The sequence below is a fragment of the Chiloscyllium plagiosum genome, unplaced genomic scaffold (assembly GCF_037043375.1).
Source record: "Chiloscyllium plagiosum isolate Xiang-an unplaced genomic scaffold, Cpla_swu_hap1 HiC_scaffold_2, whole genome shotgun sequence".
NCBI lineage: Eukaryota > Metazoa > Chordata > Chondrichthyes > Orectolobiformes > Hemiscylliidae > Chiloscyllium > Chiloscyllium plagiosum.
The window spans coordinates 110,801,763-110,824,754 of record NW_028270140.1 but is presented as its reverse complement, the minus strand read 5'-3'; the positions used below and the strand labels follow the sequence as shown (position 1 = coordinate 110,824,754).

The following is a 22,992-nucleotide window of genomic DNA, read 5'->3' as shown; positions in this document are numbered from 1 at the left end:
AGACCATTCCCTCCATGACTACCTGGTCAGGTCCACGCCCCCCCCAATAACCCACCCTCCCGTCCTGGCACCTTCCCCTGCCACCGCAGGAATTGCAAAACCTGCGCCCACCCCTCCTCCCTCACCACCATCCAAGGCCCCTAAGGAGCCTTCTACATCGATCAAAGTTTTACCTGCACATCCACCAATATCATTTATTGTATCCGTTGCTCCCGATGCGGTCTCCTCTACATTGGGGAGACTGGACGCCTCCTCGCAGAGCGCTTCAGGGTACATCTCCGGGACACCAGCACCAATCAACCCCACCACCCCGTGGCCCAACATTTCAACTCCCCCTCCCACTCTGCCGAGGACATGGAGGTCCTGGGCCTCCTTCACTGCCGCTCCCTCATCACCAGACGCCTGGAGAAAGAACACCTCGTCTTCCACCTCGGAACACTTCAACCCCAGGGCATCAATGTGGACTTCACCAGTTTCCTCATTTCTCCTCCCCCCACCTTACCTCAGTTCTAACCTTCCAGCTCCGCAGAGTCCTCATGACCTGTCCTACCTGCCAATCTCCCTTCCCAACCATCCGCTTCACCCTCCCCTCTGACCTATCACCTCCATCCCCACCCTCATTCACCTATTGTACTCTTTGCTACCTTCCCCCACCCTCCTCTCTGACCTACCATCCCCATTTATCTCTCCACCCTGGAGGCTTCCTGCCTCCATTCCTGATGAAGGGCTTTTGCCCGAAACGTTGATTTTCCTGCTCCTTGGATGCTGCCTGACCTGCTGCAATTTTCTAGCACCACTCTGATCTAAACCCCCACTATTAAAAATATATGCATTGTTCAAACACTTTTAGTTACTAGTTAGAAAACGCATGGGAAACAATATCTTTCATGGGTGTGACAGTTTAAATCAGAGTGAAACATTTAGGAATGTGAAAGAAAACAGCCTCCAATGTTGAAACCCATAATATACACCAAATTTAAAACTATTCAAACTTAGATCAGAAATACTCATTCTCCAAACTGCAGAGCTGATTGTCTCTGAAGACTTCATCTATGCCTTTTGATACCATTAGACTTGATCATTCCAATGTTCTCCTGATTGTCTCTTACTCCTCACCTTGAATAAATTTGAGCTCATGTAAAACTTTGCTGTCTGTCTCTTAATTATTCCCAAATCTTGTTCAATGATCACCGCTGTTCTCACTGGCCTGGTTGACTTTGCTGTGAATTTTAAACTTCTCATATCTATTGTCAAATATCTCTAGGGCTTGTCCCTATCTATCTCTGTAATCTCCTCCAGATCGAACATCTTAAACTCTCTTTCACTTCTGGCCTTCAGAGTATTATTAATTTTAATGGCTCCTCATTAGGGTCAATGCCTTTAGATACCAAGCACTTTTGTCTTTTACCACTGTGTAATTTACCTGAATATTACCTTACAGATTAAAGTTTGGTCTGGAATAACCTCAAATTAAATAGGTATCTTTAGGACACTGGCACAAAGTTAAAGGATCATTGAAAATAAATATGGGGCTCAGCTTTTTTAAGTCCAAGGTGCTTCCCTCAAAACTATTTATTCATAGCATAAGGGATCCAAAGCAATATTTTAGACTCTGGCAGAGCTTCTGCTTTCTCCCAGATCTCTCTACATAAGCATGTGACATTGGCAAAAGTATAGCATCGTTATATACAGCATTTTACATTCAGTTGATGTCTCATCCATTAACACCAAGTTGAAGAACATTTTCCATCAGTTTTCAATCAGTCTATCTAATCCTCACTTCTAAATTACAAGGTTCTGGGCTCCATTCAAGAGCTTGAACACAAAAATCAAGGTTGATTCTCCAACGTATCATGAAGAAACACTGCACCGTAAGATGAGTCATTTATTAGATAAACTGTTAAATTGAAGCCTTATTCCTAAACTCAGGTTAACTTAATGCCATTAGTATCCAAGGCACTATTTCAAATGAAAGCAGATGAATTCTATCTTGTTTCCAATACTTATCCCTCTATCAACACCACAAAAGAAAACATTATCTGGTGATTATCATATTGCTGTTCATAGCAGTTTGTAAATTAGCTGTTGTGTTCCCTAAAGCCCAATGGTGACTACATTTCAAAACTAATTCATTGGCTGCATACATTCTGAGATGTCTGCCGGTCATGAAGAGTGCACATAAATGTAAGTCCCTCTTAATTTCCTCTCTAAATCTTGTTGTCTTTCTTTCCTTCTTTAATGTTTTTCCTTAGTATCTAGGGTGTTGGAATATAGATGTATGGAAGCCTTACTGCACTGTACAAGGTGCTGGTGAGACCACATCTAGATTACTGTGAGCAGTTTTATTCCCCTTATTTAAAGGAAGATATCAATTGTTGGAGGCAGTTCAGAGTAGGTTGACCAGGATGATACTTGGTATGGAGGGATTGGCTTATGCACAAAGACTAAAAAGGTTGGGATTCCACTCACTGGAGATTAGAATAATGGGAGGTGATTTCATTGAGACATATCAGATTCTCAAGTGTCTTGACAGGGTAATTGCAGAAGGGATGTTTCCCATCAATGGACAGCCCAGGACTAGAGGGCATAAAGAATAAAGGGGCACCAATTTAAGACTGAAATGAGGAGGAATTTCTTTTCTTGGAGAGTTGTGAGCCTTTGGACTGCCTTGTGACAGAGACCTGAGGGAGCAGAATCCTATATATAATTAAGGTTGAGATAGATAGATTCTTGATTAGTAGGGGTATCAGGGAAGTATGGGAAAAAGGCAGGAAGGTGGACTTGAGAAATGTCACATCAATCATGATCTTATTGAAAGGCAGAGCAATTAAGCCAAATGGCCTACTTCTGTTCCTATTTTGCATGGTCTTACCTCGTTAGCACAGTCTTTGAGTCAACTGCTCCCATATCTCCTTAGGCGACTTGATGTCAAATTTTATTTAGTGATACACTTGTGACATGCCTTGAAAAGCTTTACCATGCTGTTGTGCTTGTCTTCAGCAAGCAAAGCAATTTTTAATGAACATTTGGAAATGTTCATTGCTTTTGTAGCCCTGCTCCTCATTACATTTGGCTTAAAATTAGCCAATGCAATTTGAGAACACTGCTCCAGTCCTTTCAACAAAGTGTAGTTGGTTTCAATTATCCAACATTTTGTGTAGTTGTTTGTTTTGTTTTTGCTCACAATCCAGAGCTTTTAACTGGGTGCATTGTGTCATTTTCCATGTCTTAAAATCATTATGATTTATCTGAAAATAGTATCATACATTTTGTATTGACGTACTTTGATTTGGCACATTAATCTACAGGGCACAAGTAATCTGGGTGGAGAGTAAACATGTTAATTCTGATTTTAATCCTGCTTGGAAATCTTAGCCACCAGTGACCATTTTTATTGCTGTCTGTAATTTTCACCTCTTCTTCTGAGCATTCGAAATTAGCAAGAGCCATCTGCTTATTTAATTTATGGCCTAAGCAGGAAAATAATTGTTCATCTACACCTTTTGAAGCTCAGTGGAGAAGATTTCTACTCAGAAATTATTTTTCTTGTCTTTGTTTCCTTAATGAGCCAGGCGGAGTTCTTCCAGACACCGATTACTCCTCACCAATGGCAAGACACTCAGCAAATCCCTTTACCCACAACTTAATTGGCTGCTCCTTGTTTGTTTTCTTGGAAACATAGAAGGCTGAGGGAGAACCTGATTGGGGTGTACAGATTATGAGGGGGAAAGCCACAGTGGATAGAAAGCAACTGCCCACCTTAGTTGAAAGTACAATTATAAGGGGACATAATTTTAAAATGAAAGACAGGAGGTTTAGAGGGAACCTGAGGAAAATGTTTTCACTCAGAAGGTGATAGGTGTGAGGAATGCACTGTCTGGTAGAGTAGCTGAGGCAGATAACCTCACAACCTTTAAAAAGCAGTTGGATTGATAATTTTCAAGACTATGGATCTAGTACTGGAAAGTGGGACTAGTGTTGATTTAATGTATGTTTGACAGTATAAACTCAATGGGCTGAAGGGACTTTTCTGCACTGGATGATTCTGTTATTTGATGGTTGCTGCTGCCAAACAGTTCATAATCAACACCCCTAACACCAATTGTTTAGAATTTTCCATTGATAGTAAGTATGATAACTGACCAGGGATATTCAAATGAGTTATTGATGTGACAAACCAGGATTAGATAGGATAGATACAGAAAAACTGTTCTTGATGACTGGGGAGTCTCGCAATAGGTCACAGTTCTAGGATAAGGGGTAACATATTTAGGACAGAAGGGGGAGAAATTTCTTCATCTATAGAGTGGTGAGCCTGTGGAATTATCTGTGACAGGACACTGTTGATGTCAAAACATTAAAGATCTTCAAGAAAGATACAGATATAGTTCTTGCGATGAAAGGGATCAAAGAAGATGGGAAGAAAGTTAGAACAGGGCGCCGCTCATACTGTGTTGTGGTGCAGGCTCAAAGAGCTGAATGGCATACTCCTACACCAATATTCTATGTTTCTACACCACACCATGTCCTGTGGTGATGGGAACATGGAAAGGAACATTGGAACACACAAACAGAAGTAGGGCAGTCAATATCTCCAGCCTGTTCCATCATTCTCATAGACTATGGCAGATCACCATCTGTTGTGTTATATCTTGTAGCAAATCTGCTAGAATTCTTTGAGGAAGTACCAAATAAATTCAACCAAGGAGAGCAAATGGATGTTATCTACTTGGACTTCAAGACGGCCTTGACAAGGTCCCGCACAGGAAACTGCTGAGTAAGGGCCTATAGCATCAGGGCAAAGGTAGAAGATTGGCCGTCAGGCAGAAAGCCGAGAGTGTGGATAAAAGGTTCTTTCTCAGGATAGTAGCCGATGACAAGTGCTGTTCAGCAAGACTCAGTGTTGGGACCACAACTTTTCACTTTATTCATTAACAATCTAGATGAAGGAACTGAGGGCATTCTAAGTTTGCAGATGATAGGTAGCGGGACAGGTCGCACTGAGGAGGCGAGGAGGCTGCAGAAGGATTTAGATAGGTTAGGAGAGTGGGTAAAGAAATGGCAGATGGAGTACAATGTGGGAAAGTGTGGGGTCATGCACTTTGGTAGGAAAAATAGAAGCATGGACTATTTTCTAACTGGAGAGAAAATTCAGAGGTCTGAAGTTCAAAGAGACTTGGGAGTTATAGTCCAGGATTCTGTCAAAGTGAACTTGCAGGTTGAGTCAGTAGTTAGGAAAGCAAATGCAATGTTGGCAATTATTTTGGGAGGACTTGAATATAAAAGCAGGGATGTACAGTTTTGGGCCCCATACCTCAGGAAGGATGTACTGGCCCTGGACCGTGTTCGGAGGAGCCTGAAAAGCTTATGCCCAAAACATTGACTCTCCTGCTCCTCAAATGCTGCCTGACCTGCTGTACATTTCCAGCATCACACCTTTTGACTCTAATCTCCAGCAGCTGCAGTCCTCAATTTCTCCATGAGAAACTTATCAGTCATGATTGAATGGCAGAGCAGACTTGATGGGTTGAATGGCATCATTTATGCTCCTATGTCTTATGGTCTTATGATCTTATTTACCTATTTAAAGGTCATGCTAATAATGTCACCACCACATCATGGTATGTGACCTAATGGCATAAACCTCTCAGTCTCCATCTTACTGAGCTCTGTCCTCTTGAAGTGTGAAGGGAAGGGTGTTATAGTACATCCAAATTGCTTCACTGAAGCCCAGACTGCAGAATGCATGTAAGTATGTAAATGCCAGCAGCTGTAAGAACATTTTGTTGAGTGTTTTAGCATGATACGACTTAACATTTTTCTGTTATGGGAACTAACGTAAGTATCACAGCATGGTAACTGCAGGTCATCAACATTTCTTGCCACATTGCACATGATGGCAGCGTGGTAGTAAGCACCAATAACTACTTATAAAGGAATCCTCATTGAAGAACAACTTAATTAGCCAGGAGGCAGATTTACCTTCTTTCTACTCACAGTTCAAGATGTATCAAGGCAGAAGTCTTCTATTTTCACATGTTTCAGCTTGCATCCCAATATAAAAGTTAAAGTGCAATAACACTTCTTTTATATGTCAATAGCAACATCTATTGATAGAAGACTTCCTATAGACTTAGAATTAACATCAATAGTCAAATCTGCCAGTTTAACTACAGAGACTATCTGCTCAAAACCAAGTAGCTTTTTAAACACTAGAAATTGATTTTCTAGTCTAGAGAGGATTACCCACCTTTAGCAGTTGGTATTGCCATTTTGTTTCTTTAATTTCAACAACAAGATTGGTGTACCATCATGATCCTTATTTAGAACCACCTCCCCTACATGCTGAGACTTGCTATTACAAGCCCTTATTTCTTAAAGATGCAGATAACTTACTGAAGAGGCTGCAATTAAGAAATCTAAAGTAAAACAGGAGTAAAAGGTGGAAAAATAAGAGGATGAAACAATGAGCTAAGTAAAAGAAAGGAACAAGCAATTCCTGCATGCTACTTCAGTAAGACAAAAAACAATAAACTCCCACCAAAAAAAGGAAGGTAAACATTTGACTATGAAATGGGCAGTGCGCGGCATTTTCAGCAAATGACCAATGTATGCAGCTTACTTCACAAATCAAACCATAAATGATCACAAGATGAGATCTCTGAAAATATTACTTACTGCTGGCAAAGAAGGACTTCAAAGAATAAATACATCTGGTCTCTCTGATAATGGGAAAAAAGGTTTAGAGACTAGCTAGAAAGTACTTGTGGACCAGTTCATGGTTTAAATCAACTTCTGAATTAACAGACTCTAAGTCAGGTCACATAGTCAAAAACCCCAAGATTTCTCTGAAGCAGAACTTGCAGAAAAGCGAGTCAATTTGATAATTATCTCTAATATGATGAAAAGTTTACAGGGAGATTATCCAGGCAAGACAAAGGGACATACCATTGTTGCTGGAAGGTCAATGCTAACAGTATGCACAGATGTTACTGTAACCACTCACGAGATTCAAACCCCATCCATGGTGGTGTGAATGAAAATGCTCTATGACTTTCTGCTTCAATGCAAGAGAAGAATGAAACAGAGACACGACTAGCAAACAGGTAAAGAACTACCACAACTTCACACGTGAAGCGGTGATTCTCCTGCTCCTTGGAAGCTGCCTGTCTGACTGTGCTTTTTCAGCACCACACCTTTTGACTCTCATCTCTAGCATCTGTAGTCCTCACTTTCTTCTACTGGGTGGAGAGTACAAGTCAGACACCCAGCTGCAAATACAGAGACAGCAGCAAAGGTTTCTAAGATATGACAATCAATCCAAGTTTTATGAAATATAACCTATAATGGTGTTATATTGTGAAGGAGCAGAAGCGACCTCAGGCCAATGTACAATACACCAATTGTCCATGCATAAAGTGAAGAACAAAACTCCAACAAAAATGATTGTTGCTGATTAGCAGCAACCTGCAGCAAGACAGCCAAGTTGTCAGCCAAGAGCAACCAAGAATGGCATATATCTGTTCCGATATGATCACCAGATCAGGACAAGTTCTCCAACTACCAAAACTTTACATGAAAGTTTGCATTGTTAATGCTGTTCAGTCTGCTTTTGCATGTTTGTATAACTGGCAATGCATGCCTATGCACAATGACATATTTATTTGCAATCTCTTTTCTTTATAAAGTGGTTAATGTTGCATTAAATGTGTGCTATACCTTTAAGGCCATGCTTATGTTGTCACCATTGTATCATGGAATGTGATCTTTTGATATAAATCTCTCAGTCTCCATCTTACTGAGCTCTGTCCTTTTGGAGCATAAAATGCCGAAGGAAGTGCCCTGCAGTACATTTGATTGTTTTGCTCGAGGCCAGAAACACAAATGCCTGTGATTGTCTATATGTAAATACCAGGAGCTATGATAATAGTTTGTTGATGTTTTCAGTACTAAGTGACTCGTGCATCATATTTCTGTTGGGAATGCCAACAAAAGTATCAAAGTGTGATAATGACGGATCATCAGTAAATCTCAACACAACATGTCAGTATCCTAATTCTTTTACCCATCCACTTAATTTCTTCCCAAATCTGTCAATTGGTATAGGGACAGAAGTTATTGGTCTACCAATACGATTATTTTAATTGCTGTCACCAAGGCTTAGGTTATATTTCATTCTGGATTTCCAAATGGCAGTATTTACAAAGGAATGGACAAGTGTACTATTTTATGAGGGGGACACACATTGTGGTTATGTCAGCTAAAAACTTTTTATTTCATTTTCAACCCAATATCATAACAGCAACAATTTTTTGCTGGTGATTGAATGTGATGGAAATATGAGAATTTTTTTTATTGCCTTTAATTCTCTTTTGTGACAACAACATTCTTTGTTGGTGATTGAATGTGATGGAAGGATAAGAGCTGAGGTTACATCCTCAGAGAAAACAATTCCAGCTCTTTTCGATATAGAAGAACCTTTGAATAATTCATGTTATCTATTACCTTCCAGATGAATGTGTGGAAAAGTACGTGAAAATGGAGACACTCAATGTAGAGCATCAGAATATTGCTTGTTTTCTCCAGCAACTGTGTGTACTAACTCTGAATGTGCTGGTTATTAATAATTGTTATGCTGACTATAAAAATTTACAATTGTACAATTTGTACAATTTTGTACAAATTCTGTACAATTTGGTCAGCATAAACTAAATTAATGAGGCTTGGAATATTACTGTACAATATAAAAATCTTTGGGAACAAGACAAAAATAACAAGACAGTCCCTTCTAGATGACTTCCAACACATCCACCTGTCTTCTCGCCATATGCCTGCAACTGTTCATTTGCCAAAACCGGGCTAACTACGACTTGTGCTGATTTTTAACTTCTTTAGCTAGTTGATAAGCAGCGATGGCTGTCACATTCATACATATTATTCCCACTGGGGAAACAAGATAGATTAGCATATTGGAGAACCGCAGCTTGCTAATGTGTAAGAGTGGGTAAAGGGATGGGCGTGATGCTTCTCTGGGGCGGCTGATGGGGGGGCCTCTGGGCTGCCACAACATCAGGTCACCCGAAGCTGAGCCAATAAAATGATGGAGGATGGGAAGGCAGTCAAGCTCGGGTGGTTCCCAAGGCGTCAGCTGTCAATAGTAGTCACTGAAATATGTTCTGTTCTTTTCCCGAGTCATATGTTCATGATTTTGTTTTGTTTATAGCTGCTCATTTCAAATGTTGATACAGACACACAAAAAATATTAGAACCCAGAATTGTGTTTTAACAATGTGCTGATAAATGTATTTGAAAGTAAGCATAACTTCTATCTGGCCTAATAATTAACTTTGAGGGTAAATCAAATGCACTGAGCAACCTAAGTGGGTCCTGCTTTCAGATACCATTTCATTCATCCTGTTCAGCTGCTGTTGATCCTGTAATGCTTCCGAGTCACTGCTACACTGCGCTTTTAAGAAATATTCCCCAGCCCCCACTCCCCCAGCACGTCAGCAAGCTGTGGTTCTCCAGCTTGCCAATCAGTCTTGTTTCCCAGTGGGAATTATGTGAATGACACACATATGCAGCATTTGGCTCATTATCTATAAATTTGCATGAACTCATTCTGCACAGATGTCGAAGTTAACAAACCAGCAGAAGTGCAATGGAAATAGCATAGATTTTTTTTCAGAAGTGCATGCAACATAAATACGACTTGTATTAGTTTGTATAAATCCAAATCTAATGCGCTCAATACCACTTCATGATCCAAAGTGACTTGATCTTTGATGTTTTAAGATTAGTGACATGAGGTATTCCTATTAATGAGCCAGTGTTCAACAAGAGCACTGAACCAATGAGTGCAACATGTCCTACAATGAGATAATCATGATTCACTGGTAAATACTAGACTTATGAATCTGCCACAGAACAAAAAAGAAGTCATGTCGCAAAGCAAAATATAGAATCTGTTACCGTTCTGAATAAAAGGACACGTATATGGTGCAATTTGATTTGTTTTCCCTTTAGGGTACTGTTTGAGGTTAGATATCGGGAATGCTGGAGTAATTATTATTCCCAACAGGCATCTTATACTGAAGGCATTGTGTTCAAGCCCAGTATGAGGAAAGCTGACAAACAAAGCCCATTATATTTCATGGAAATTCCATTGTTCAAGAATTACCCTTTTCTTTAAAGTAAGTGAAGGTTTGTTGATGAAATGCATACAAGTTAGCAGATTGCTGAATTTTTGTACTAATAATTATTATATGTTGCCAATAGTATCATAAAATGTACATGTTAAAATATTTCAGGATTACATTTAATAATACAAACTTGGAGTACGATTGGGGTTCTGCCAGTCTCTTTTCATAATTCCAGTGGAATAACATTGGAAGCCCCTGACAAACAGCTAAACTGTGAGGCCTGTAGATTTTTATTCCTGGCCCTTCAGGTTTACTATGGAAATCAATGATCCAAAACAGTGCTCACAATAGAATTTACCCAATGTTCTTTCTAAAGCAAAATACGCTACAGAAGTTATTGCAAGAATCTTCCCCATGCAATGTTTATATTCGCAAGTGAACATATTTACATGAACCTGTCCGATTAGACCAGAAGAGGTGATCAGCCTGCTCTGTCTCAAAGTCAAATTCCAATCAGGCGAAAATGAGGACTGCAGATGCTAGTGATTAGAGTCAAGAGTGTGGTGCTGGAAAAGTACAGCAGGTTAGGCAGCATCCAAGGAGCAGGGGAAACGATGTTTCGGGCAAAAGCCCTTCATCAGGAATGGCTCAACCTCCAATCACTGATCAGACAACCTCTTCCTTAGCAAGCTAATTATGCTGTGAGGCAAGGGTTTTTTAAAAAATACTTTTTCCATGCAAAGAGTCTGTATTCAAACCTTGACACTGTCCAGTGTCCGGCAAATGATCAGTTTGACTTCTGGCAAAAATCACACACATGTCTTTGTTTTCCACTTTGGTTTGATCAATGAACTTCTAAGGACATGTTTGTATCTCTCTGGAAAGAGGCTTACCCTTGCTTTTAACGCACTTTGACATTAGCTTTAGCTTGCTCATGCTCTGTGTTGTCCAATCAATCGTGTGGTGTTTACAGAGTACAATTCTATGATAATCACAAATTCAGCTGATAAATAGTTCACATTATCACATCTGATTCACTGTGTCTGTTTTTAAACAAAACACCAGCTTCTCTAGAGTTTCTGTGACAGTTCAGTCCATTGCTGCTGAATTATGATACTTGATGATAATACATGTGAAATAATTCCACAGAGGCCGATATCCCAACATCCAAGTTACCCTTTATTTACACATGCAGAGTCCTTGACACTGATCCAGCTCCCTCAGAACCAGTTCTCAGAGTGAACAGAATGTCTGACACTCCTATTCTTACTTGTCAGCCAAGGTTCTCTGATTGGACCAGACGAACAGCCCCAACAAGTAATTCATATTCTACGTGGTCTACCTGGCTGACCACAGCACAATCACTACAACATCAGCTAAACACAGAAACACATTGAAACCAGTGACTTTTCTAATCATTAGGTAATCACCAGACCTATACACTTTCTCCTCATTGCATTAAAATATTTGCGTGAAGTATATTGTACATTAATATTCCTCTTTGTTTTAAGTTCTATACTAGGGTCCAAGAAACATAGGGCTGAATTTTCCCAGCCCCCTGAATAATGTGGGCAGTCAAAATGAGGAGAGTCATTTCAGAAAATGTGGCAAGATCAGAAAGTTTAGCTGCTTGATGTCAAAGAGAAAAAAGGTCAGATTTTTCATACATGGTGTGAACAGCAAAATGGGAATGTTGTTCGCAGTAAGAGACCTATTTGTGCATATTTGCACCTCATTAGCATCTAATCTCACCTCATTTATATGCAGTCTGATATTTGTCCACATGGTAGAGAGAAGCTAGATGCCGATAATTAATTCAATGATATGAAAGCTGGTGTGGTTGCACTTTCAAGTTTTCACCTTGAAGGAAAGAGTGACAATAACATGGTTGATTTCAGCATGCAGGTTGAGAGTGTGAAATGTGTCTGAAACAACTGTCAACCAACAAAGGTATCTCACAGTGTCAGCTTTCTGCTTGCTCCTTCATGCTTCCATGTTGGCCAGCATTCTATAAGATCTCAAGGCATGCTCCATAGACACTTCCACAAAGGTCAGTATTGGACAAATACCAGCCTCAGCACATCCTTATTGCACATCTTGGATTAACATGGAATGCAGTTCTCTATGTCAATGCCGTAATTCAGAGCATATTGGAACCTTATATTGAATTGCTGCTGCTAGGCCACTATACACCGCACACATTGGGGCAGGTTGTATTTTACAGCATTTCTCTCGCTCTCTTCGCCTACTTGAAATCTCACAGAATCTTTGCCTTGCCTTACTTTTTTGTATATTTCTGCCTCATTCAGAACTAAAAGGCTCACAATAATTTTGGCATCCCTTAACATTTGGCACAGACGAAAAGCCAGATAGCTGTCATGGTTGTCACAGTGGTCAGACAACGGAGTGGACATGCTTCTGCATGTCTAAGTCTACCCTCATTCCTTTATAATTACCCTTATTTAAGTTAACACAGTTGTTTCTGACCCATGTTTCTCACTCTCATACTGAATGCTAAATGCTATCACGTTAGTGTTATTGTTTTCTAGGTGAAAACTTGGAAGTGCAACCACACCAGCTTTGGTATCATTCAATTAAGAGAAGCCATTGAAACGGGAAGCTGATGCCAGTAACATTGGAGTTGTTTTATTGCAGAATGATGAGTTGAGGATCAAATGGCTTGTCAGTACTTGCTCAAAGAAACTGACTACACATTGGTAAAAATATTCAACAATTGAGGAAGACACATTGAATCCTATGTTAGCTTGACATCACTTTGAATTAAGCGTCATCAGTCAATTGAAAAAAAACTTTTAATTATAAGTTCAACCATATTTCGATTTTCTTCGAAACAGTTTGAAACAAGAATTTAGGATTGATTCAGTGGAAATTATTTGTCTAATAACAGATATTTGAAAATCATTCATGAAAAGAAAAAAATATAGCAGATACTTTATTTAACAGATTTTAAGCTAACTAACCTGTACCTTCCTGCTTCTGTCTCTCCCTTACTAGAACTAAATGCACTATCTTGCAATCTAACGGGACCATGTCGGATTCAAGACAGTTTTGGAAAATTAAAATCAATGCATCAACGAACTTACTGGTCACTTCTTTTAAGACCCTCGGATGAAGTCCATCAGGCACACTTGTAAGCACACATCTCCAACAATTTACTCAGTATCATATAATCACAGAGTTATATAGATGTACAGCATGGAAACAAACCCTAAATAAATGTCATCCCATTTGCCAGCGTTTGGCACAATTTGCTCTAAATCCTTCCTATTCATACACCCATCCAGATGTCTTTTAAATGCATTATTTGTACCAGTCTCCACCACTTCCTCTGACAGCTCATTCCATACATACACAACTCTCCTTAGGTCCATTTTCAATCTTGCCCCTCACCTTAAAATTATGACCTCTAAGTCTGGACTCCCCCACCCCGGGGGAAAGACCGTGTCTATTTATCCTATCCATACCCCTCATGATTTTATAAACCTCTATAAGGTCACCTCTCAGCCTCCAACACTCTCAGGAAAATAGCCCTATTCAGTCTCTCCCTACACGTCAAGATTCACAAAATCCTTCGTATTGCAAGGAGACCAGAACTGCATTCAGTATTGCAATTGTGGCTTAACTATTTCTGTGGTGATTACAATTTTCCTGAGTTTCTTCCAACTTTCCATGTATTACTGCTTCTGGGATGTTACTTGTATGCCAAATCATGAAGTCGGAGTCGAAAAGTGCAGCGCTGGAAAAAGCAGAGTAGGTCAGGCAGCATCCAAGGAGCAGGAGACGTTTTGGGCCTAAGCCCTTCATTAGTGAAGGTTGATTCAAAGTAACTGTTCAATTTATTTACGATTATCTTATTTTCCATTATTAATTCCCTGGTTTTACTTTTTATAAAATTCATTTTTGTTAAATCTTTTTACTCCTTCAAGTATTTAGATAAACTCTTTTTTTGTTTTCTGGTTAACTTTCGCTCTCGCCCTTATTTTCACGGCTGATTTAATTTTGGATAGCCTTTGCTTTATTTGCAATTAGTTCCATCTACAGACCGAAAACCTCTCTTTCGACACTGACATTTTACTCTTTTGGCTTGATACTATTTAACATTTTTTAATTAGTCATTGATGATATGCTCATTCCATAGAGTTTTTCTTATTCTTTGGTATATATCTATTCAGTGTATTTTTAAATATACTATTCAATGTCTCTATTGAGTTACTATTTAACCTGACTTGTTGATTCACTTTAGCCAGCTTTGCTTCCTGCCCTGATAACTCCCCTAATTGAATTTTTAAAAAATAGTCTTTGACCTACATTGGTGTGCCGATTGTGGTATCGACTTCTGGTTCCGGACGTTGTTGCCATGCATGGGGCTTGGATGGCTGGGCAGCCGTTAAGAATATCAGAGGAAACGCTGGTGATGGGCTAGTGGAATCATAGCTAGATTAGTAATCCAGATACATGTATAGTATCCCAGAGACCTGGGTCTGAATCCAAGCACAGTGGATGATGAAATCTTCATTCAATAAAATTCTGGAATTAAATTTCTAATCTTACCATGCAACTATTTTGATTTTTGGAAAAGCCTGTTTGGTTCACTAATGCCCTTTAGGGAAGGAAATTGACACACTTGCCTGGACTAGCCTCAGAGTGATTCCAGGTTCACAGCAATGTTATTGACTCTTAATTGCCCCCCAAAACATCCTTGAGAGAAAGTGAGGGCTGCAGATGCTGGAGATCAGAGCTGAAAATGTGTTGCTGGGAAAGCGCAGCAGGTCAGGCAGCATTCAGGGAACAGGAGAATCGACGTTTCGGGCATAAGCCCTTCTTCAGCCCCAAAACATCCAAGCAAGCCATTCAGTTGCTTTGACCATTTGAAAGGAAAGAAGGAAAAACATTGGACAGACCACCTGACATCAACTAAGGCCCTGGACATAACAATGGTAAACATAGTCCTGTTTACCCTGGAAGGTCCTTCTTACTAATATCGGGGGTCTATTGCCAAAATTGGGAGAGCTGAATCAAGATTAGAGTGGTGCTGGAAAAACACAGCACGTCAGTCAGCATCCAAGGAGCAGGAAAATCAATGCTTTGGGCAAAAGTCCTTCATCAGGAATGGGCTTTTGCCCAAAACATCAATTTTCCTGCTCCTCGGATGCTGCCTACCCTGCTGTGCTTTTCCAGCACCACTTTAATCTTGACTCTGATCTGCAGCATCTGCAGTCCACATTTTTGCCAAATTGGGAGAGCTGTCTCACAGATTAGTTGGAGACAAAAAAACTGCAGATGTTGGAATCCAAGAGTGAGAAGCAAGGGGCTAGAAGAACACAGCAAGCCAGGCAGCATCATTAGGTGGAGAAGTTGACATTTCGGATGTAACTTTTCTTCAGGTAAAAACATGACACAGTCATACTCATGAAATTATACCATACCGACAATGACCCAGACAACACCTTACCATCCCCGGATATATGAATGGACAAAGAAACCTCCTGCTGATTACCATGTACCGCCCATCCTCAAATGATGAATCAGTTCTTGAAACAGCACTTGGAAGAAGCACTGGGAGGGCAAGGGTGCAAAATGTACTCTGGGTAGGGGACTTCAACGTTCACCACTAAGATTGTCTTAGCAGCAACACCACTGATCCAACACACTTAATGTATCATTAATAAAAAGAAACCTGACTGTTATATATTTCCTGTTTATTTATTATCTTATAAACTGCTGATGTGTGGTCTTTCATCGTTAAAGCTTTTTTATTATATCTTATGATCCATAAAAGGAATGTTTTCAGAAGGAATTCTGAATAGCCAGAGCTTTCCCTTTCAAGTTAAGCTAAAGGATTGTTTGCTATAAAATATCCCTAAATACTGTTTAAAAAGATCAGAGAACTGCTAAAATATGCTGGCTGACATTTCTCCTTGAAATAGCTTCACTAGAGATACATTATCTGATCGCCACAAGTTACTGTCACATAGCTACCTGCAAAACAATATGGCAAATCAGATGTAACTCATTAGTAATGAAGCACATTGGTGTGTTCAGAGAAGTGCTAAGTTGCCATATCAATGCAGATTATTTCTTTCTGTAGTAATACTCTGCAGCATATTTGTGACTATCTGCTTTCAATGGGAATATCATTTCATTCCCTTTGTTAGTGTTACGTTAAGCTTTCTGACTTTCTTTGTGGAGCAGAATTTGGGATTGAATTACACGTAACTGGAAAGCCATAAGATACAGCAGAGATTGAAGATATTTATTGAAACCAGATGAGCCAGGTTGTGAGATGTCACAGCTTGCAGGATGCTGCCAAGAGATAGAATCAAAGTCAATTTTCTCATCTCAGGCTCATTACCTGGGACAATGCACATTCACCCTGCAGGCAGGAGGAGTTTGTTTTATTTACTTTTATTTCAAGGCAGGGCAGGGAAGATACTGGTTTTATTGCTAAATCTATTGGTGAATCATCATACCGAGATATTTCAGTTACAAGGAAACATTGTCAAAGTTGGTATTGCCTTCCTTTGAGATTTGAAGACTTAAAGAAGACGTGATCAAAATCATGAGGGGTCGAGACCGAACCCAGAGGGAGAAACTATTTCTGCTCATAAATAGCTTTTAAAGTGTTTTGCCAAAAAATCAGTGAACCTGCACAGTTAATGCCTTTGCTGTTGAATTCATGTATTGCTGGACATGGGAGTACATCTAGGAAAATTAACAAACAGTGAAATTCACAACTGATGTTGGAGGAATCTGTTTGGGAGAGGTCACAGCACAGAAACAGATAAGTGAATAGTTTTAAATATAGCTCTGTTGTAAATCTACAATAGTGAGTAGAGTGTTCTCTTTCTTGATTATATGTTTCATTGAGATATGTCTCTGGATTAAACTTAAAAAATATAAGCCATGAGTATTAAGTTAGCCTGGAGCAGAGTTTTGTAGAGAAATAAGATGGTGCTATTTTTCTGGGTCTGTAGATTGGAAGAAGCAAAAATGGCTCTGAGTAGAGTGATGAAATAAGGCGACTGAGGTGTCAGTGGGGGAGCACTTTGGTGTGCTATTACTTTTAAAATAACGATGGAAAAGGATAGACAAGATCTAAAAGTTGAAGTTCTAAATTGGATAAAGACTAATTTTGATGGTATGAGGCAAGAACTTTCAAAAGCTGATTGGGGGCAGATGTTCGCAGGTGAAGGGACAGCTGGAAAATGGGAAACCTTCAGAAATCAGATAATGAGAGTCCAGAGACAGTATATTCCTGTTAGGGTGAAAGGGAAGGCTTGTATGTGTAGGGAAGGCTGGTATGTGTAGGGAATGCTGGTTGATGAAAGAAATTGAGGATTGGTAAAGAAAAAGAAGGAAGCATATGTCAGGTATAGACTGGATAGATTGAGTGAATTCTTAGAAGAGTATAAAGGCAGTAGGAGTATACTTAAGAGGAAAATCAGAAGGGCAAAAAGGGAAATGAGATAGCTTTGGCAAATAGAGTTAAGGAGAATCCAAAGGGATTTTACAAATAATTTAAGGACAAAAGGGTAACTAGAGAGAATATAGCCCCTCAAAGATTAGCAAAGCGGCCTTTGTGTGGAGCTGCCGGAGATGGAGGAGATACTAAATGAGTATTTTGCATCAGTTTTTACTGTGGAGAAGGACATGAAAGACATAGAATGTGTGGAAATAGATGGCGACATCTTGAAAAATGTTCATATTATAGAAGAGGAAGTGCTGGATGTCTTGAAACACATAAAAGTGGTTAAATTCCCAGGACCTGATCAGGTGTGTCCTAGAACTCTGTGGGAAGCGAGGGAAGTGATTGCTGGGCCCCTTGCTGAGACATTTGTATCATCGATAGTCACAGGTGAGCTAACATGGTGCCACTATTTACGTAAGGACAAATCAGAGAATATAAACAGGTGAGTCTGCCATCAGTGGTGGGCAAGTTGTTGGAGGGAATCCTGAGGGACAGGATGTACATGTATTTGGAGAGGCAAGGACTGATAAGGGATAGTCAACATGACTTTGTGCATGGGAAATCATGTCTCACAAACTTGATCGAGTTTTTTGAAGAAGTAACAAAGAGGATTAATGAGGACAGAATGGTAGACGTGATCTATATGGACTTCAGTAAGGTGTTCAACAAAGATTCCCATGGGAGACTGTTTAGCAAGGTTAGATCTCATGGAATACAGAGAGAACTAGCCATTTGGATGCAGAACTGGCTGAAAGATAGACCACAGAGGGTGGTGGTGGAGGATTGTTTTTCAGACTGGAGGCGTGTGACCAGTGGAGTGCCACAAGGATTGGTGCTGCGTCTACTATATCTCGTCATTTATATAAATGATTTGGTTGTGAGAATAAGAGGTACAGTTAGTAAGTTTGCAGATGACACCAAAATTGGAGGTGTAGTGGACAGCAAAGAAGATTATCTCAGATTACATCTGAATCTTAATCAGATGGGCCAATGGACTGAGAAGTGGCAAATGGAGTTTAATTTAGATAAATGCGAGGTGCTGCATTTTGAAAAGGTAAATCTTAGCAGGACTTAAACACTTAATGGTAAGGCTCTAGGGAGTATTGTTGAACAAAGAGACCTTGGAGAGCAGGTTCATGGCTCCTTGAAAGCAGAGTTGCAGGTAGATAGGATAGTAAAGAAGGTGTTGTTATGCTTTCCTTTATTGGTCAGAGTATTGAGTACAGGCGTTGGGAGGTCATGTTGTGGCTGTGCAGGACATTGGTTAGGTCGCTTTTGGAATATTGTATGTAATTCTGATCTCCTTCCTATTTGCACCATCTTGTGCAGACAGTAACGGAGATGCATAGTGTTTCTGGGACTGGATCCATTGGGAACAGTTCCGATAAGCCTATGTATGTGGGCAATATCAGAAGCTGCTCCTCAATAAAGTAAAAAATCACACAACACCAGGTTATAGGATTCTGGATTAGTGGTGCTGGAAGAGCACAGCAGTTCAGGCAGCATCCAAGGAGCTTCGAAATCGACGTTTCGGGCAAAAGCCCTTCATCAGGAATAAAGGCAGTGAGCCTGTAGGGACAGAGAGACAAGGGTAGTGGTGGAGTGCATTCATTTGACCTTTATCTCTTCATCCCCTGTGTGGACAGAATTATTGCCATTGTGGAACAGGATTGTGATGACTCATGTAGTGATTCTGAGACCTACATGTCCTGATGACTAGGAAAGATTCAGATGCAATGCTGCTTTCTGAATACCAACACAGTATTCGTAACATGCCCAATTTCACAAATCATTCCCTTTGTAGGCACAAGTAGCATCAGAGAGCATCATGTGACATCACCTTCTACTCTACCTCTGACCAAGAAGACACAGGCCCTTCAGAAGGTGCACCAACAAGAATGTCTCCTATGCTCTCCACCAGTGAAGAGCACACTCTGGTAAGCACATCACTACCATGTCTTCACAGCTGGCCAAGGAAGAAACACTCTTAGGTCACTGGCATTTGAAGAACTGCCAGAGACCAGGCACCTATTCAGTCGCGGGATAGATATGATGTCATAGTGTTGGTTATTAATGACTTTATTCAAATGCACAAACAGTCATAGGAGTAGCAAGGAGGCTTGCCAGAGGTACTTAGGGAAGCATTCTATTCATGCTATCTGTCCTCTGCTGGCTCAGTGCCTTCCAAAGGTACACAAAGCCAACACACCAGGACATCCCATCGTGTCGGGCAATGGGACCCTATGTGAGAATCTCTCCGGCTATGTGGAAGGCATCTTGAAACCTATTGTACAGGGGATCTTCAGCTTCTGTTACGACACTACGGATTTCTTAACAAACTCGGCACCCACGGACCAGTCGAACCGGGAACATTCCTCATCACAATGGACGTTTCCGCACTCTACACCAGCATCCCCCACAATGATGGCATCGCAGCAACAGCCTCAGTACTCAACAACAACAACTGCCAGTCTCCAAACACCATCCTACAACTCATCCGCTTTATCCTCGATCACAACGTCTTCACCTTTGACAACCAGTTCTTCAACCAGACACATGGAACAGCCATGGGGACCAAATTTGCACCCCAATATGCCAACATTTTTGTGCACAGATTCGAACAAGACTTCTTCTCTATTCAGGATCTCCAACCGACATTGTACACCAGGTACAATGACGACATTTTCTTCCTCTGGACCCATGGCAAGGAGTCACTGATAAAACTACACAGTAACATCAACAAGTTACATCCCACCATCAAACTCACCATGGACTACTCTCGACTATCTGTCTCATTCTTGGACACGTGCCAAATGTCTCCATCAAGGACGGATACCTCAGCACCACACTCTACCACAAACCCACAGACAACCTCACAATGCTACACTTCTCCAGCTTCCACCCAAAACATTTTAAAACAGCCATCCCTTATGGACAAGCCCTACGCATACACCGGATCTGCTCAGATGAGCAGGAACGTGACGGACACCTGGAAGTACTCAGGGATGCCCTCACAAGAATGGGGTACATGCCCAACTCATCGACCGTCAGTTTCGACGTGCCACAACAAGGAACCGTAATGACCTCCTCAGGAGACAGGCACGTGCTGCAACCGACAAGGTACCCTTCGTTGTTCAGTATTTCCCAGGAGCTGAAAAATTACGCCATGTTCTTCGTGACCTGCAACACATTATCAATGAGGATGAGCACCTCACCAAGACCTTCCCCACACCTCCACTACTTGCCTTTGAACAACCTCCAAATCTCAAACAGATGGTTGCTCGTAGCAAGCTGCCGGGCTCTCAGGACAACTCCATACAACCCTGTCACGGTAGGCGCTGCAAGACTTGTCAGAGTGTGGACATAGGTACCACCATTGCGTGTGGGGACACCTCCCACCTTGTACATGGCAGGTACTCATATGACTCAGCCAACGTTGTCTATCTTAAACGTTGCAGGCAGGGATGCCCTGAGGCATCCTACATTGGGGAAACCGAGCAAAGGCTATGGCAACGGATGAATGGACACCTCACAACACTCAACAGACAGGAGGGTTCCCTCCCAGTTGGGGAACACTCCAGCAGCCCAGGACATTCAGCCTCAGACCTTCGGGTGACCATCCTCCAAGGTGGACTTCGGGACAGGCAGCAGAGGAAAGTGGCCGAGCAGAGGCTGATAGCTAAGTTCGGCAACCATCAGGAGGGCCTCAACCGGGACCTTGGGTTCATGTCACATTACAGGTGACCACAATTGCACTATACACACACACAGATACTCCTACACACACACACACTCACACATACACAGGCACTCCTATACACACATACACACGGACACATATACACAGACACACACGCAGACACCCACACACACCCTTACAGACACACACACTCCCACACTCACACATCCACCCCCTCACAGACGTAAGACACTCTGCACTTACTACACACACACAGACTTTCTCACACTCACAACCCCCACCCCAGACAGACAGACACACACACAGATAGACAAAGACCCACATGCACACATATATTTTGTGGGGTGAATTTGTACTTTCAGGGTTACATTGTACTTTGCTCAAAAACTGCATGCATTCATGTAGAACTCTGAGCTCGAAAACTGCATGAATTAATGTAAAACTCCGTTATCTCACTTTTTAGATTAAAATCAATCTAAATATCATGGCATAGACAAAGAACACAGGGGGCCAACACCTTCAACATATTGTCTAGCTATCACCATTGTTAACAGCTAACCCGAGAATGCAACGTTTTAAGAAAAAGTGTTCTGATTTACACATGAAAGAAGTGAAACTATCACAGTATTCTAACAGATGAAAGGCTTAACAGACAATCAATTTTTCAATGTATAATTTCAGTTACATCACACTGTAAATTTTTGCTATAAATTCTGTGTGTTAGGATTGAGCCCTCCACTACCACCTGATGAAGGAGCGACGCTCCGAAAACTAGTGTGCTTCCAAATAAACCTGGTGTTGTGTGATTTTTAACTTTGTACACCTTAGCCCAACACTGGCATCTCCAAATCATGCTCAATAAAGTATTCATTCACAGTCACACAATAAATTACTTTTAAACAGTGAGGCTTTAAAACAGTGAGAAATAGAGGCCTTCAGGAAGGAAGGCAATGGGATGCCTCTGTGTAGACTTTTTCACATCATTAAACTAATTTTCGGAGATCTAAGATGGCGGCGATCTGAGAAGATCACACTGCAGAGCTTCGCATCGCAGCAGGCGCAGGATGGTTCTTTAACCCACGCAACCCAGGTCATCTGGATTTCTTGGGGCATTGAAAGGATTGTGGAGCCCCAAGAAACATTTAAAAATTGACTTACCTGTATTTTCAGCTGTCCAGAAATGGCTAAAAAGGGAGGAGGAGCATCTGAGGCTGGGCCTGCATCTCAGCCTGCAGCAGCCTCGGAGCAGATTACTCTCCAGGACCTGGTGAACCAGCTTTCGAAATCTCGCAAGATGTTGGGGAAACAGGTTGCAGAGAAGCTGGCTCCAGTCTCTGTCATGCTGCAGAAGCATGAGCAGCAGCTGGGGAGACCTGGAGAAGAGGACGGATGAGGTGGAGCACAGGTTCACAGTGGTGGAAGCTGATGGCAGTTCATTCAAGGAAGAGATCCAAGCCCCGAAGACGCAGGTTCATAATTTGCGTGACCAAGTAGATGATCTTGAAAACAGGGGCGGCACGGTGGCATAGTGGAACAGTGGTTAGCACTGCTGCCTCACAGTGCCAGAGACCCGGGTTCAATTCCCGCCTTATGTGACTCTCTGTGAGGAGTTTGCACATTCTCCCCGTGTCTGCGTGGGTTTCCTGCGGGTGCTCCGGTTT

The 22,992-nt window shown here is 41.2% G+C and overlaps 1 protein-coding gene across 1 annotated transcript in view; it reads left to right on the top strand.

Annotated features, from left to right (window-relative positions):
• LOC148151963 (uncharacterized) overlaps positions 1 to 21,375 on the top strand; it is a 44,845-nt gene extending 23,470 nt beyond the window's left edge. Inside the window, exons 2-3 of the mRNA XM_087993992.1 lie at positions 19,436 to 19,568; positions 20,703 to 21,375. Coding sequence (XP_087850118.1) covers positions 19,436 to 19,568; positions 20,703 to 21,375 — 806 coding nt within the window. The remainder of the gene's footprint in view (positions 1 to 19,435; positions 19,569 to 20,702) is intronic.
• Positions 21,376 to 22,992: the final 1,617 nt, after the last annotated feature.